General features: G+C 40.4%; 1 protein-coding gene across 1 annotated transcript in view; it reads left to right on the top strand.

Annotated features, from left to right (window-relative positions):
- Positions 1–14,736, top strand: part of TBC1D15 (TBC1 domain family member 15) — a 40,538-nt gene that overhangs the window by 5,492 nt on the left and 20,310 nt on the right. The window contains exons 2-5 of the mRNA XM_063322933.1: positions 4,561–4,659; positions 4,878–4,952; positions 5,683–5,821; positions 7,422–7,632. Of these exons, the coding sequence (XP_063179003.1) occupies positions 4,561–4,659; positions 4,878–4,952; positions 5,683–5,821; positions 7,422–7,632 (524 nt within the window). The remainder of the gene's footprint in view (positions 1–4,560; positions 4,660–4,877; positions 4,953–5,682; positions 5,822–7,421; positions 7,633–14,736) is intronic.

The following is a 14,736-nucleotide window of genomic DNA, read 5'->3' as shown; positions in this document are numbered from 1 at the left end:
AGCTTTCCTGAATTTTGTGCTGTGGTTCCCTATTTTTACAGATGCTCTGTCAGTCTATGAGATGGAATAGCTGTGGTCTCTGTGTGGCACAGTGCTTTTAGTGACTGATTACAATGAATTGTGAATTTGCCTTTGACTTCTGTATGGGGAGGGGGAACAACAGGTCAAGGTGGCTTGGTGTCACTTGGAAACTCTTGCATCAATTTTTAGCTTTTTGGTAGCATTCTGAATCAAATAGGCAATGGGTCTTGTTTTCATTCTGTAGAACTGGAAAAAATAAATGTGTAAGTCGTTCTTGCAGACTGCAAGCATGGACTTGCTTGGCAAGCAGGAAATACATATGAACATGAGCTTCTCAGGCACGTGTTATTTCAGACTTGAAATTTTGAGATTATTAAAAAGTAATACTTAAATCATACAAACTTTTTTTTTGCTACTTTCTCCATATTTTTTTTTTTGGTAGAAATAAGTTGCCAACTGAGTGCTTTACAGTGATAAGTTTCTTTAGGTAGTCATGCTTATGATTTGAAGCATTCGAGAAACTTAAGGATACCATAGATGGATAAATCTGAAAACTGTTTTGTACAGAACTAGCTTTAACCTAGCAAGATGTCTGAAAACTTTTGAGTAATCCTGATATATGTACGGCTACAAGACAGAATGAAAATTTGTTTGAAATCAAGTAGTTTTCAATGTTGTTTAGCTCCTGTCACATTACATCTTAATTTGCTTTGGTTGTGTTGGTGTGTGCCTTTGACAAACACTTCTGTTATTTTTTTTATTTGTGGTGGTGTTGTGGGATTAGCAGGGTCTGGCTTTTATGCATGTATTTAAACCTGAGGAACATGCATCTCTGTGGACAGTTCAACAAGTGTCTGCAAATAGATATAGAAGAAACCAAAACTACTGTTGTTTAGATCTGTAGTTAGGCCTTGTGTAGCGGGACAGCTTTTCTGGCCTCAAGCATCTAAGCAACGTATGCTGCTTTTCTTCCCTGAGGTTCTGTTTCTGTGACCAGTCAGTTGACTGTGCAGAGCACAGGTTTCTTAGTGGGTGGATGAGTAGAAGGGCTATAACATTAGGGTGAGGAATACCTTCAGATTTTAGTTAAAATTGTAGGGACGTATCGACTTATCTAGTCACCTGTGGTGTACACTTATTAACATGAACTTGTCTTTTTTCATGATGGTCGTCTTAATATTGTGTAGACTTAGAGGAAGAGGGATGACTGTTATACAAAAAGCAAATGAAAGATTGAGCTTGACTCCACCTACTTCTCACCCTTGAAAACAAGACCATGATGAAATATGTAAAATAATGAATAGTACAAAAACAAGGTGAGCCAGTAGCTTGTTTTTCTGTCTCGTAAGGCAAGAAGCATAATCAACTAACTGAATGGATGGCGTTCTTAAAACTCTTGAATTCTTTCCACACAGTGGATAATGAGGCCTTTCTAGATCACACACCTGACACTGAAGCCAAAAAGTTACCAAGATTTAAGAAGATTGGGTTACTTTCTTATGCAGGGGGTGTCGACAAGTAATACTGGTGCTGGTTTTGGTAGGGTTTGCAGGGTTGTAGTTACTTTAACTGCTAATAAGGGGGCAACGGGCTCATTATCCTGCGCTGCTCATATCTCGTTCCTTCTGAAGTCTCCATATGTACCAGGATTTCACTACATAGATTTTGCATGCATGCCTTACACAAGTACTTAGTATTTTAGTAACGCTCCTAATTGTCCTCCATCATTTGCTGTCTGTTCTCCCACATCTTGTTTCAAGATACTCATCTTATGTGTTCTGCTGTAATCTGCTGTTTGGCAAGTGGCAGTGTATACTGCTGTTGCCTGGTTTTGAAATATCAATTTTCCATGTGTGCTGATGGACCAGACGTTTGCCTGGCTGTGGAGGCACTGAGTAAATACCTTTGTGGGCCACATGGTGTGTGGGGTTCAGCTACACAGTGTTATAGCAGTTGTCTACTGATGGATGTTTTTTATTCAGATCTAACTATTGGAATACTGTCTTTCAGCTTGATACTTTCCTTAGTACTTGTATGTGTAATTTAATGTTACTTTCCCTCTTTGAATTGATTAATAGCTTGCCAGTGCTGTAATACCGGCAAACAAAAGTCTATCACAAACTGCATTTTACTCTAAGGTGCTATAGGAATACTTAGTAGCATTTTTGAATTTTCAGCATGCTAAGAACATTGTGTGAAATACAGCCACCCAGTGTAAATAATCTTCAGGTGCTACCACTGTAAAATCATATTCTCAAAATCAGCTTATTCAAATTCAGTTACCTTACAAAGTGCTGCTAAACGGAACAGCTCAATATTTCAGATAATTCAAAGATGGGTAACTTCCAAAATGTTTTGCAGTAGAATAAGCTGTTAAATCACTTTCTAGATAATCTTTTGTAAGATGAATGCCGTGTCTGTCTTCAAACTAGTTACATTTTTGCATCTTCTAGATTCCCATCTATGTGTGACTGGAGACTCAAGTTTTTTTGTTCAATGCTGTAACTGAGCTTAAAAAGTGCAATTTTTTATTATTAAATACTTGATAACAGTTGGAAAAAAATATACAAGATTGCACCTGTTATTGGATAAAAATAAATCCCAGCGGCTTGGCCTTCTGTCTTTTCAAACTTGAAGTTTTTCTCTTGAAGAACAGTAGAAGTGAAATAAGCTGCACTGTGAGAAGTCCTCTTTTTTTACAGATGCTCTCCAAACTTCTGCGCATGTTCCCGCTTCTTTGGTTTTGTTGCTGGTTTTGGTGGAGCATGGGGCGGGGAGCTGGATCTGTTACGCAGACCAATGGAGAATTTTTCAGTTGCATGACAACTGTGGCGTTGGGAATACATTCCCTTTTCCTGTGAAAGGAAATGTTTGTCTTTCTGAGAGATTAATAGATGGAAAATAATAAAAATTATTATTAGTATACCTTCTAGACTGAGATGGTATATTTTGTGGTACTTAATAACATTCTTGGCAGAAATCCACTTCTGCCAGTGTAATTCTGATACAAATACTTTTTTTCTGGAACTGCTATCCCAGTGATTGTTCACTCTTGTTCATACTTCTCACTAGTTGTAGTGATAGTCAGGTCCAACTATCTAGAAGGTAAAATCTAAATAAATTCCAAAGTTACCCTTTTTAAACAGGCACTGAATTTAAAAACAGGTATTTGCTAGAAATGGAGGATTTTGTTTTTTATAGGAAAAAGAAAAAGCTGTAATAGAGAAGAGGAAAGAAGGCTTCCAGTATTTGAAAGGCAACTTCATGTTAATAATCATTCACGAGGGAGATTATACTAAGTGACCTCTAGAGGTCTCTTCCAAATTATGTTTCTGTGATCAAACAGGACACTTCAGAAATTTCTTGCTTGTGTAAAGGGAAGAGAAATTTAAGACGTAAATCTACAACAGAAAGGATGAGTTAACTGGATTTTATTGCTATTTTTAAGCTCTGTATTCTTGTCTGGCTAGTTAAGCTTTCACACCTAAACTTTTAGTTTACTGGCCTGACTGCAGATGTGTTGATTTTAAAAATCTGACAAACAAATAATTTGGGGAAAAAGAGATACTATACTAATATTTCATTACCAAAGAAATATAGTATGTGTCTCTGATTAATTAAGAATTATTAGGCTTTGCCTTTAAAGATATGTATTTCTTAAGGCAGTATTTGCAGCTTGGTTTGAAAATTAACATGGTTATAAAAAAAAAAACACAACTATTTGATGTATTTCAGTTCCACAAAATCTAAGTTTGGTATATTAGGGACTTTTTCAGTCTTCTTTTAGAGAGTTGTTTAAAACGGAACCCATTTACATTGTTTATAGAGCTTTTAAGAGTATGTATAGCATGTAGCTTTGAAGAGCCTGATGAATTTTGACAGACAAGAACTCTCAGATTTTCTTTTTTTTTTCAGAGCATGATCAGAATACTGTGAACAGTTTTGTAAATGCTTAAATGCAAAAGTTATGTTGGCAGCGTGTACTCCTACAAGCCTCTCTTACTGGATTGTCACATATTCTGCCTTTGAAATGGAACCTTTGCCATTCACCCTGAATGTAGGATTGCACCATTGTTTAATCTAAGTCTGCAATTTTGGTAGAGTTCATCCATTTTTAATTCAAACTAAGGTTATAATTTCAACATACTTAGATGGTTAGTGGGGGAAGGCAGACTAAGTAAGAAAGCTTTTTAATGTTTTAAAAGATGTGTAGTATTTCCATATGAACCCCTCTGCCTGCTGATTTTAAAAAAATAGTAGGTGTTGAAAGCATTTTTTGTGATTTACAAGTGAAGTAATAATAGTTGCTGTATTACTTAGAGTAAATTTAACAAGTTCTGTTTTCCATTGTTTCTTGATTTAAGTGAGTGAAAGACTTGGATCTTGGGGGTAGGGAGGAAGGAAAGGTAACAAAACCCCTAATAAGGTAGAAGTGCTCACTTCAACTTATGTAACTGAGTCAAAATGATAATGAGTACCACAGGAGAGAGAAACAATTTTTAAATCTTGGGTTTTGTTTCATTACCTGCTTTGTTATAGGTTGTATATGAGCAAGAAGGTGTTTTCATCCATTCATCCTGCGGAAAAAATGATGACCAGGACAGCTTAATACCAGGAGTACTACGTGTCATAGAAAAGGTATTTGCCTAATACAGTTACAGAAACTTCATATATTTGTTGACAAAGCACGTAACATGTTTGGCAAATCTTAAATGTCTTTTTAAGTATAGGATTTCATAAATGAACAAGTGCCGCGTAATGTTTGACATGGTCTGCATCATTTTTTTTATATATGTGTAAGTTCTTTGTACGTGCTTTGTGTAGTACTGGAATGTTTTATGATTGTTTTATTGTAGGAAAATGAAGTAATAGTAGACTGGAAACCAGTGGATGATACTTTGGATACTTCTAATATCCTCTGTGCTGGAAAGGTATGCTTGTTAGTTATCAGTGTTCTTCATTCTGTTTCTCCAGAGATTTTATTTTGTGTTAACTTATGTGTAGGTGATCTCATAACTGGAAGCAAAATCTAGTTATGTGATTATTGTTGGTATTAATAGCTGTATGTAGGAATCATATTTGTGAACTGCAGCCCAGTTGAGGTTATTGGGATACATGTGTAGGTGACTGTATTTAGTTTTAACTTGGTTCATATATAAAATAGAAGGGGACTGTCTCTATGAATAGTAAACACCAAATGATTGTATCATGGTCACTGGTCCCCTTGCATCTACTGTGTTGTAGTCTGGTGATTCACTCTTCATAATTAGACTCAAAACAAAGAGGTACTGTTCTAATGCAAAATAAAAATAGAAGTCTATGGAGGTTCCAAGATCCAGTGGTATGTGGTATTTAAGCAGCATTAAAGGATGTGAGTAAAGAAAAAATAATTAAGTTTTACATTTAAATAGTTTGTTATGTTGGTAGAGTCTGCAAGAAAAGCTAGAATATTTTAGTATCATGTTGAATTTATTAAGTAAAACCTCTTTTATTAGTCTTAAGTCAAAATTTCCTGGGTTGAACTGTTTCATGTTTCTTAGGATTTTAATACTACAGATTCTTTTAACCTGTGAAAATGAAGATGCTAATTCTTCTTATTGAATCTGAGAAACGAGCCTTTCATGCCTTGTGTTTTTTGATAGTCACTTTTTTTCTTCTTAGGATTCCAGTTCTGTTGTGGAGTGGACTCACACTCCTAAAGAAAAATGTTCCCGAGGAGCAGACCGTCCAAGTAGTTATGAAGCAGAATGGGACATGGTCACCACAGTCTCTTTTAAAAAGAAACCTCATTCGAATGGAGGTACTTAAAAAATGAGTGTGGCGTTCTTTGTTTTTGTTTATGATAACTTGTAACTGAAGAATTGCCTTTTACATACAGTAAAATGGTTTATATTAGGAATTGAAAGGCTGAGAGTCATTTGTGGTAAGAGGTGAATCTCTGGGTGTGGAAAAAAATTCACAATGGAATAGCTGCCGTCTGCCTCCAATCTAATTTTTTTCTTTAAATTGCTAGAGAATTGTATTTTAAAAAATGTTAAATCTTCTTGCTGTGATGATCGTTATATGATGTAGCAGTTTTATCTGCTTTGGGCTCTTGCATTCTTTCAAACAAATGGAATTGGAACTAAATGTTGTGTTAGAAAGGAAAATGAAAAAATAAGTGGTTTACTACTCAAATGCTTTTCCACACTGCAACAGCAGGGGGAGATGGAATGTACAGTTATGTGGTACATGGGTCTTTTTATAGAGTCTTTTTTACTTTAGTAAAATAATTTTATAGCTACATCATTTTGTTATAGTGTCTCAGTAGATATGTTGTAAAAAAAAAAAAAGTAGGGAAGGAAGGACGTTGATTCTCAAGTAATCTTTTTTTTTTTCTTGATTCTACAGCAGTGTTTTTCTTTATAATACCTATTTTCCATGTATTATTTCTCAGCCTGTAACTGGGAACCATTGTGCTTGTTTCACCATATCTGTGATAGTTTCAAGTGTCATCTATGTCATATATGAGTGCAGGGTTGGGATTTAAGATTATGAATGGTAAATTTGGGTAAAGCACAGTTCTTGCTCCTAGAATGCTGTGTTTGAGGAGGAGCTTTTAGTACTAGCATGATATAAAGCTAAAACCAGCATCTCTGTCAGGCATAGGGATGGTCTATTATGTCACTGGTTTGTGTCGATTTTTTTCTTTAGGTGTCAGTACATCTTCATCCAAGTTGGTGTCAGTGAGTGCTAGTGATTTAGATTGTTTTTGCCACTTGTTTCTTATTTGCAGTTGCTATAACTTGATAGGGGCAGGCCAGGGGGTTTGCCAGATTTCCTCCAGGCGTGCTGGCAATTTTGTATCCTGTGGTAAAGTAAAATTTAATCCCTTCCCTTTAAACGTATACAGTCTTGCGCAGAGTGTATGCCTGCTTGCACAGTATGGGAGAGAGGGGTGGGTGGAAAGACTTTCAATTCCTTCTCCCTTTGTTAGTAGTCTTGCAACACATGGCTAATACTGTGTGTGATACATAGCATACAGTATTGTAATGTATGTTACATTTAGTTTAAGTAGTAGTACTTGGTGGAGATGCTGGTAGGAATCAGCTTGCTGCTGGAATTTGATACAGCAGTTGTATGTTTAACTGCTGCATCACTTTTATTAAACTGTAGGCACAGCTTTAGGGGAGCAGTCTGATGGACTTCTTCGTTATTTTAGAAGTCTGTAGAAAACAAGGAGGCACAAAGCAAAATCCAGAAATAGCAGTTAAAGTAGTTATGGGATGCATTTTATTATTGGAACAAATGCTGCGTTTTGGGTTTGGATTTGTTTTTTAGGAACAGTGGCAGATATGATGCATTTTTAATTTCTAACATTAGAAGTCAAACTAAAATCATGTGGTAATTTTGTTTTTAAGATGCTGCAACTCATGCAAATGGTGAAAGCAAGTGGTCGTTCCTGTTCAGTTTGACAGATCTGAAGTCAATCAAACAAAACAAAGAAGGCTTGGGATGGTCTTATTTGGTGTTCTGTCTGAAGGACGATGTGAAGCTTCCAGCTCTTCACTTTCATCGTGGAAATAGCAAACTATTGATTAAATGCCTTGAAAAGCATGTTGTGCTGAATGAGTAAGTATCGGGCAACTCTGATTTCTGATTTAAATATGGATTATTGGTTTACTTTTTAAATTTTGTAATGAATTTCAGATTAACGCTTCCTAATGTATTATTGCTCCCCCTTTTTTTTTATTAGTAGAATCAATTTTCAAGGTGCCAGAAATGATAATTTTATATCCGCATTCGGAATGTAGGTTGAAGTTTCAAAATTGTTGGATCAATTTATGAGCTCATCTAGAATCTGTTGAAGTGTTATTAGCTCTGTAATACCTCAGTAGCTCCCTCTAGTGGGTACAAAAGTGCCTCATGAACACTCAGTGTAAAGTTAAATCCTTCATGAACCACTTCTATTAAATGGGATAATTTGTGTTAAAATTTGTGTTAAAATCTTCTACCTTATGTGAAATATCTGAGTATTGACATCAGTGTGTAGGGAACTTATAGCACCTAAATCAACTTTTATATAAAAGTTTTCCCCCAGAATTCTGTTCCCCTGTAGTTTCTTGTGGTGGGGAGTGTTTCACACTTGATCTTTACTCTTCAGATCAACTTTCTGAATGTAAAAATAGTGAAACTCTATTGTGGTGTTAAATACTTGGGTTTTGTTTTGTATTGTGTTACCTCCAAGTTTTTCACTTGGATAAAAGCCTTTTTGATCAGCATATGCAGAATAAAATAAGATGTTCTGCTCTCCCTATTTAGGCATAAGTATAATTTAAGACGGCAACACGGTAAATAAGAGCAGGTAGAGCATGAAGAAACATTGAAGGGTAACGGATACACCTGTAACATGTGTAACATCAGTGTAACAGGTATTCTGTTTTCAGAAGTGTTTTGTGATCATCACTTGCAACCTAATATTCTGATGACAGATTTGAAGGTGGATAGTGAAATGGCTGTGGGAATCCTTATAGAGGGCTCTTCTCATGTTGGTAGGATCAATGAGGTCAGATTTGCCTTTGAGTAGGGAAGGCCGTTGCTCAGTAATACTGATTTGTGAAAGGCTTTGACAGTGTCAAGATGTGGTGTTGGAGCTGGTGATAATCAGAAGTTTTCAACTGCTTGGAGAAAGTAGCATGGTCAGTGTGACCAGTTGGTGAAACGGTACTGGCTGTAGCATTATATGCAAGCTTTTCAAGGGGAAAATTCAAGAAGAAAAAAAGAGAAGGCTATAGGGGAACAAGATAAAGGGGTAAGTAAGAATATTCTCTGTACAGCTGTAGATTAGGAAACCCTGGATGACAACTTCATCTTAAAACCTGAGTTTTTTCCTCTAGGTTTCCTTTGAGTTCTTCGTTAAATCTCCTTTTTCATTTCGTTTCCTAATTTCACCACTTCTGCAGGCACAGGGGAATACGGTCATCCTGCCATCCCCCTGCCCCCCTCCCCTTCCCCCCAGGGAAATTTTTCCTTTTTGAGCGTACTGTTTCGTGTTTACCTATTTGTTGATATCTTCTGACTAGTTGCTGGTAGGCTAGGGCAGGTTTTTGAGGTGACCTATGTAGTAAACACTAGGAAAACAGCTGTGTTGTATAGTGAGTCGATGAAAGCTTTATACCCTATCTACTGCGTCAATGTATTTCAAATTTTCTAACTGATTCCCATAACGTGTATTTCGTGAACAGGACGAAGTTTTAAGTAGGCCTAGTGAGTGCATTTGATAGTGTAGCAAACTGGTTTGCATTGACTTAATCAAAACTTTGTTCATGTGATTAACTATCAACTAGAAACTTTAAAATTTTACATGAAGATTCTCCCTTATGCCTTCTTTACAGTTAGTCCATTTGAGGCTTTAAGAGAAGCAATTTAGAACTAATGAGTTCATGCTACTGGGTTTTTTAATTGCTACTAAAAAAGTTTATTTGACTATATATGTGCATGGTGGCTGAGCTTAAGGAGGAAGTGGAAAGACTGAGGAGCATTCGGGAGCGTGAAAGGGAGATTGATTGGTGGAGCCACATCCTGCCATCCTTAGGGAAAAAGCAGCAGGAGGAGGCTCCATGAGAGAGAGAGGATCCCCTGCCCTCTTGTCACCAGGCAGAAGGAGGGGAACTAGGAGAGGATGGGGGGGAATGGAAATGGGTACCTGCTCATGGCAGCAGGAGAGCCCCCTCCAGACCCCCCATCCCCCCCAGGTGCCCATACAGAACAGATATGGGCCTCTGGAGGTAGATGAGGAGGGAACTAAGGATACTGATAAAGCCCTATCCAGGGAGTTGCCAAAGCAGCCAGCTCCACGCATTAAGACTGCTTCTGTGAAGAGCAGGAGGAGGGCAATAGTCATAGGGGGTTCCATTCTGAGGGGAACTGAGGGTCCCATATGCAGGCTGGACCCTTCCCATAGGGAGGTCTGTTGCCTCCCTGGGGCCCGTGTTAAGGATATAGCCAGGAAGCTTCCTGGCCTGATACAGCCCTCAGATTATTACCCTCTTTTGATCTTACAGGCAGACAGTGAAGAGCTGGAGAGTAAAAGTCTGAGGGCAATGAAGAAAGATTTCAGGGCCTTGGGACAGCTTGTCAGGGGTTCGGGAGCACAAATTGTGTTCTCCTCTGCCCTTCCAGCTTTGGGGACTGGCGAATGGGTGAACAAGAAAATTGGATGGATCAACACCTGGCTCCAAAACTGGTGCTACGAGCAGGGCTTTGGGTTCAGTGATCATAGTTTGATCTACAGGACACTGGGCCTGCTTGCTAAGAATGGGAAAACCCTATCCCAAAATGGGAAAAGGGTATTAAGCCAAGAGTTAGCAAGGCTCATGGACAGGGCTTTAAATTAGTATCGAAGGGAGAAGGGGATAAAACCAGGCCCACTAGTAATGAGCCTAGGGATAAAGGGCCAAGGATGGGGGTGAGATCAGTAGCCCAGCCCAAGTGCATCTACACGAATGCACGTAGCATAGGCAACAAACAGGATGAGCTGGAAGCCATTGTGCAGCAGGACAGCTATGATGTAGTTGCCATCACGGAAACGTGGTGGGATGACTGTCACGAGTGGAATGCTGCGATGAAAGGCTATAAGCTCTTCAGAAGGGATAGGCAAGGGAGGAGAGGTGGGGGTGTGGCTCTGTACTTTAGGGAGTGTTTTGATTGTATAGAGCTAGATTCCAGTGTTGATAAAGTCAAGTGTTTATGGGTAAGGTTGAAGGGGAAGGCAAATAAGGGAGATGTTGTGCTGGGAGTATGCTACAGACCACCTGGCCAGGATGAGGAGACAGATGAAGTATTTTATAAGCAGCTGGCTGAAGTCTTGCAATTGCCAGCCCTTGTTCTGGTTGGGGACTTCAACCTGCTGGGTATCTGCTGGAAATATAACACAGCAGAGAGCAGGCAGGCTAGGAGGTTCCTCGAGTGCCTGGAAGATAACTTCCTGACACAACTGGTAGGTGAGCCTACCAGGGGAGGTGCCTCGCTAGACCTATTGCTCACAAGCAGAGAAGGACTAGTGGGAGATGTGGTGGTCGGAGGTCGTCTTGGGTTTAGTGATCATGAAATGGTCAAGTTTTCAATTCGTAGTGATGTAAGGAGAGGGGTTAGCAAAACCTCCACCTTGGACTTCCGGAGGGCAGACTTTGACTTGTTCAGGACACTGGTTGAGAGAGTCCCTTGGGAGACAGTCCTGAAGGGCAAAGAGGTCCAGGAAGGCTGGACGCTCTTCAGGAATGAAATCTTAAAGGCCCAGGAGCAGGCTTTCCCCAAGTGTCGCAAGTCTAAAGGGCGGGGAAAATGGCCAGTCTGGATGAATAAGGAACTTCTGATGGGACTTAGGAATAAAAGGAGGCTTTACCACCTTTGGAAGAAGGGACAGGCAACTCAGGAGGAGTACAGAGATCTCATTAGGTTATACAGAGAGAAAATTAGGAAGGCAAAAGCCCAGCTGGAGCTCAGCTTGGCCACTAACATTAAGGACAACAAAAAAAGCTTTTCTAAATACATCAACAAAAAGAAAGCCGGGGAGAATCTCCATCCCTTACTGGATGCGGGGGGGAAAGTTGCAACCAAGGACAAGGAGAAGGCTGAGATACTTAATGCCTTCTTTGCCTCCGTCTTCAATAGTCAGACCAGCTATGCCCAGGGTGCTCAGCCTCCTGAGCTGGAAGGTAAGGATGGAGAGCAGAACAGCCCACCCATAATCCAGGAGGAAGTAGTCAATGATCTGCTTCTGCACCTAGACGTACATAAGTCTATGGGGCCGGATGGGATTCACCCAAGAGTACTCAGGGAGCTGGCAGGAGAGCTCACCAAGCCTCTCTCCAACATTTATCAACAATCCTGGTCAACAGGGGAGGTGCCAGATGACTGGTGGGTGGTTAATATCACGCCCATCTACAGGAAGGGTCGGAAGGAGGATCCGGGGAACTACAGGCCTGTCAGCCTGACCTCAATACCAGGAAAGATCACGGAGAGGATCATCTTGAGTGAGCTCTCACGGCAAGTGCAGGGCAGCCAAGGGATCAGGGCCAGGCAGCATGGGTTTAGGAAGGGGAGGTCCAGCTTAACCAACCTGATCTCTTTCTGTGACCATGTGACCCGCCTTTTGGATGCGGGGAAGGCTGTGGACGTTGTCTGTCTGGACTTTGGTAAGGCCTTTGACACCGTCCCCCACAGCATTCTCCTGGAGAAGCTGGCGAATCATGGCATAGACAAGTGTACTCTTCGCTGGGTTAAAAACTGGCTGGATGGCCGTGCCCAGAGAGCTGTGACTAATGGGGTGAAATCCTCTTGGCGGCCGGTCACCAGTGGTGTCCCTCAGGGCTCAGTTTTGGGGCCAGTTTTGTTTAATATTTTATCAATGATGTGGATGAGGGGATTGAGTGCACCCTCAGTAAGTTTGCAGATGACACCAAACTAGGTGGGAGTGTTGATCTGCTTGAGGGTAGGAAGGCTCTACAGAGGGACCTGGACAGGCTGGATCGATGGGCCAAGGCCAACTGTATGAGGTTTAATAAGGCCAAGTGCCGGGTCCTGCATTTTGGTCACAACAACCCCAAGCAATGCTACAGGCTTGGGGAAGAGTGGCTGGAAAGCTGCCCAGCAGAAAAGGACCTGGGGGTGCTGGTGGACGGCCAGCTTAACATGAGCCAGCAGTGTGCCCAGGTGGCCAAGAAGGCCAACAACATTCTGGCTTGTATCAGGAATAGCGTGGCCAGCAGGAGCAGGGAAGCGATGGTGCCTCTGTACTCGGCACTGGTGAGGCCTCACCTCGAGTGCTGTGTTCAGTTCTGGGCCCCTCTGTACAAGAGGGACATGGAAGTGCTGGAGTGTGTCCAGAGGAGAGCTACCAGGCTGGTGAGGGGTCTGGAGACCAGGTCATATGAGGAGAGGCTGAGGGAGCTGGGCATGTTTAACTTGGAGAAGACGAGACTGAGGGGAGACCTCATTGCCCTCTACAGCTACCGGAAAGGAGGTTGGTGAGAGGTGGGTGTTGGCCTCTTCTCCCAGGTGAACAATGACAGGACCAGAGGAAATGGTCTGAAGTTGGGGCAGGGGAGGTTTAGATTAGATATTAGGAAGAATTACTTTACTGAAAGAGTGGTCAGGCACTGGAACAGCCTGCCCAGGGAGGTGGATGAGTCACCATCCCTAGAGGTATTTCAGAAACATCTAGATGTGGCACTTCAGGGCATGCTCTGAAGGGCAGCGATTGTAGGTTGTTTGGTTGGACTTGATGATCTTAAGGGTCCTTTCCAAACATGAAGATTCTGTGATTCAGTGATTCTATGTATATACACACATATGAAAAGCAATGCGCAACAGAAAAGTTGATAATTAAAATGCAGTACTGCAACTACAGATCTGTAGTTATACTTCCATTAATTTTGGAGTTCGATGTATTTAATGTTGAGACACCAGGACTAAGCTTATTTTATATTTAATATTTTTTTGCTCAAAGGCATAAAATATTTACAACAAGATACTGCTTTGCTATGTAACAAGTTGTTTTGTATTTTCATATTCAGGGAGGTTTTTTGTATCTTTTGACTTCATGGTTGAAAGCTTTGGGGGAAAAAAACCAACACCCAGGAATCTAAACTAACATACCAGAGTATCTTAAATCATTTTATAAAGTTGGACACCTAAGCTCCTGTAAGTCAAACATCTAGGCTTTGTCCAGCATTTGGTTGTCAGTTTTTTACTGCACATGGTGTTAGGCAGTTTGTGTTATTAACAGGTGTTATTTCCAGTTTTATTGAGTCATGTGCTGTAAAAATCATCTTTCACACTGCTATATAAAATTAATGCTCATTGGTGAGTCACTGAATGAAAATGAAATGGGTAGTGATTTTGGGTCCTGTTCCAAACGCTTGTCTCTTTCAGGTAGTCTGCGGTGAGTGAGTGGGTGCTTACCATTCTTCCTTTATTTGACCCAGTGGATGCTTAGTTTTTGCCCTTTGTAGCCTCTTGCCAGGTGATGGACATTTTTCTTGGGACAGTGCAAAGCAGTAGCTGTTAGGTGGGGAAGAAACTGTGTGAAGAGAGGCAGTCATGTCCTCATGTGTCTGAATTTACAAGAAGGCAGCGGCGTAGGGTTTGTGCAGTCTGACCCAGCAGCTGTGCACTGGGAGGTCCAGGAATGCTTATCAGATGAGTTCCCTGCTAAGGGAAACTTGAGGTGATGTTCAAGCATTCAGGACAGGCTGAGCTGCTTAGTATTGCCACCTCGAAGAGTTCTCAGCATTGACGAATGCAACAGCAGATACTTTGGGAACTTTAAAACTTTTTAGAAAGCTAAGACAGATATGGAAATAAAATGTGAATGAAGTTAAGCGTTGAGCTAGCAGGAACTTCCAGTTTTGGTTTTCTTACTTAAATTCCTCTCTTCCAGTTAAATTTTGCTTCTGGCACCAAGTTCTTTTCTGTGGTCTAGTCATGAGTTAAGATGATTATTTTTTTAAGGAGAGCAAAAAGAGCAAATAGGCCACGTAAGTTGTTTCCTGATGGTTATTTATGCTTTAGTACATGATATATCTAAGCTCACAACCTCTTTTAGGAAAAGATGTTTACTCAGCTTTCTGGATGTCATCAGCAAATACTTGGCAGCATAATTACTTATTATCCCAACCTCTAGTTTATAATATATGGGATATTGATGTTAAGGCAGAAAGTTTAGCTTTTCTC

Source organism: Chroicocephalus ridibundus, chromosome 1, assembly GCF_963924245.1.
Source record: "Chroicocephalus ridibundus chromosome 1, bChrRid1.1, whole genome shotgun sequence".
Taxonomy (NCBI): domain Eukaryota; kingdom Metazoa; phylum Chordata; class Aves; order Charadriiformes; family Laridae; genus Chroicocephalus; species Chroicocephalus ridibundus.
Note: the sequence above shows the minus strand (reverse complement) of the source record. Positions and strands in the feature narration are given on the sequence as shown.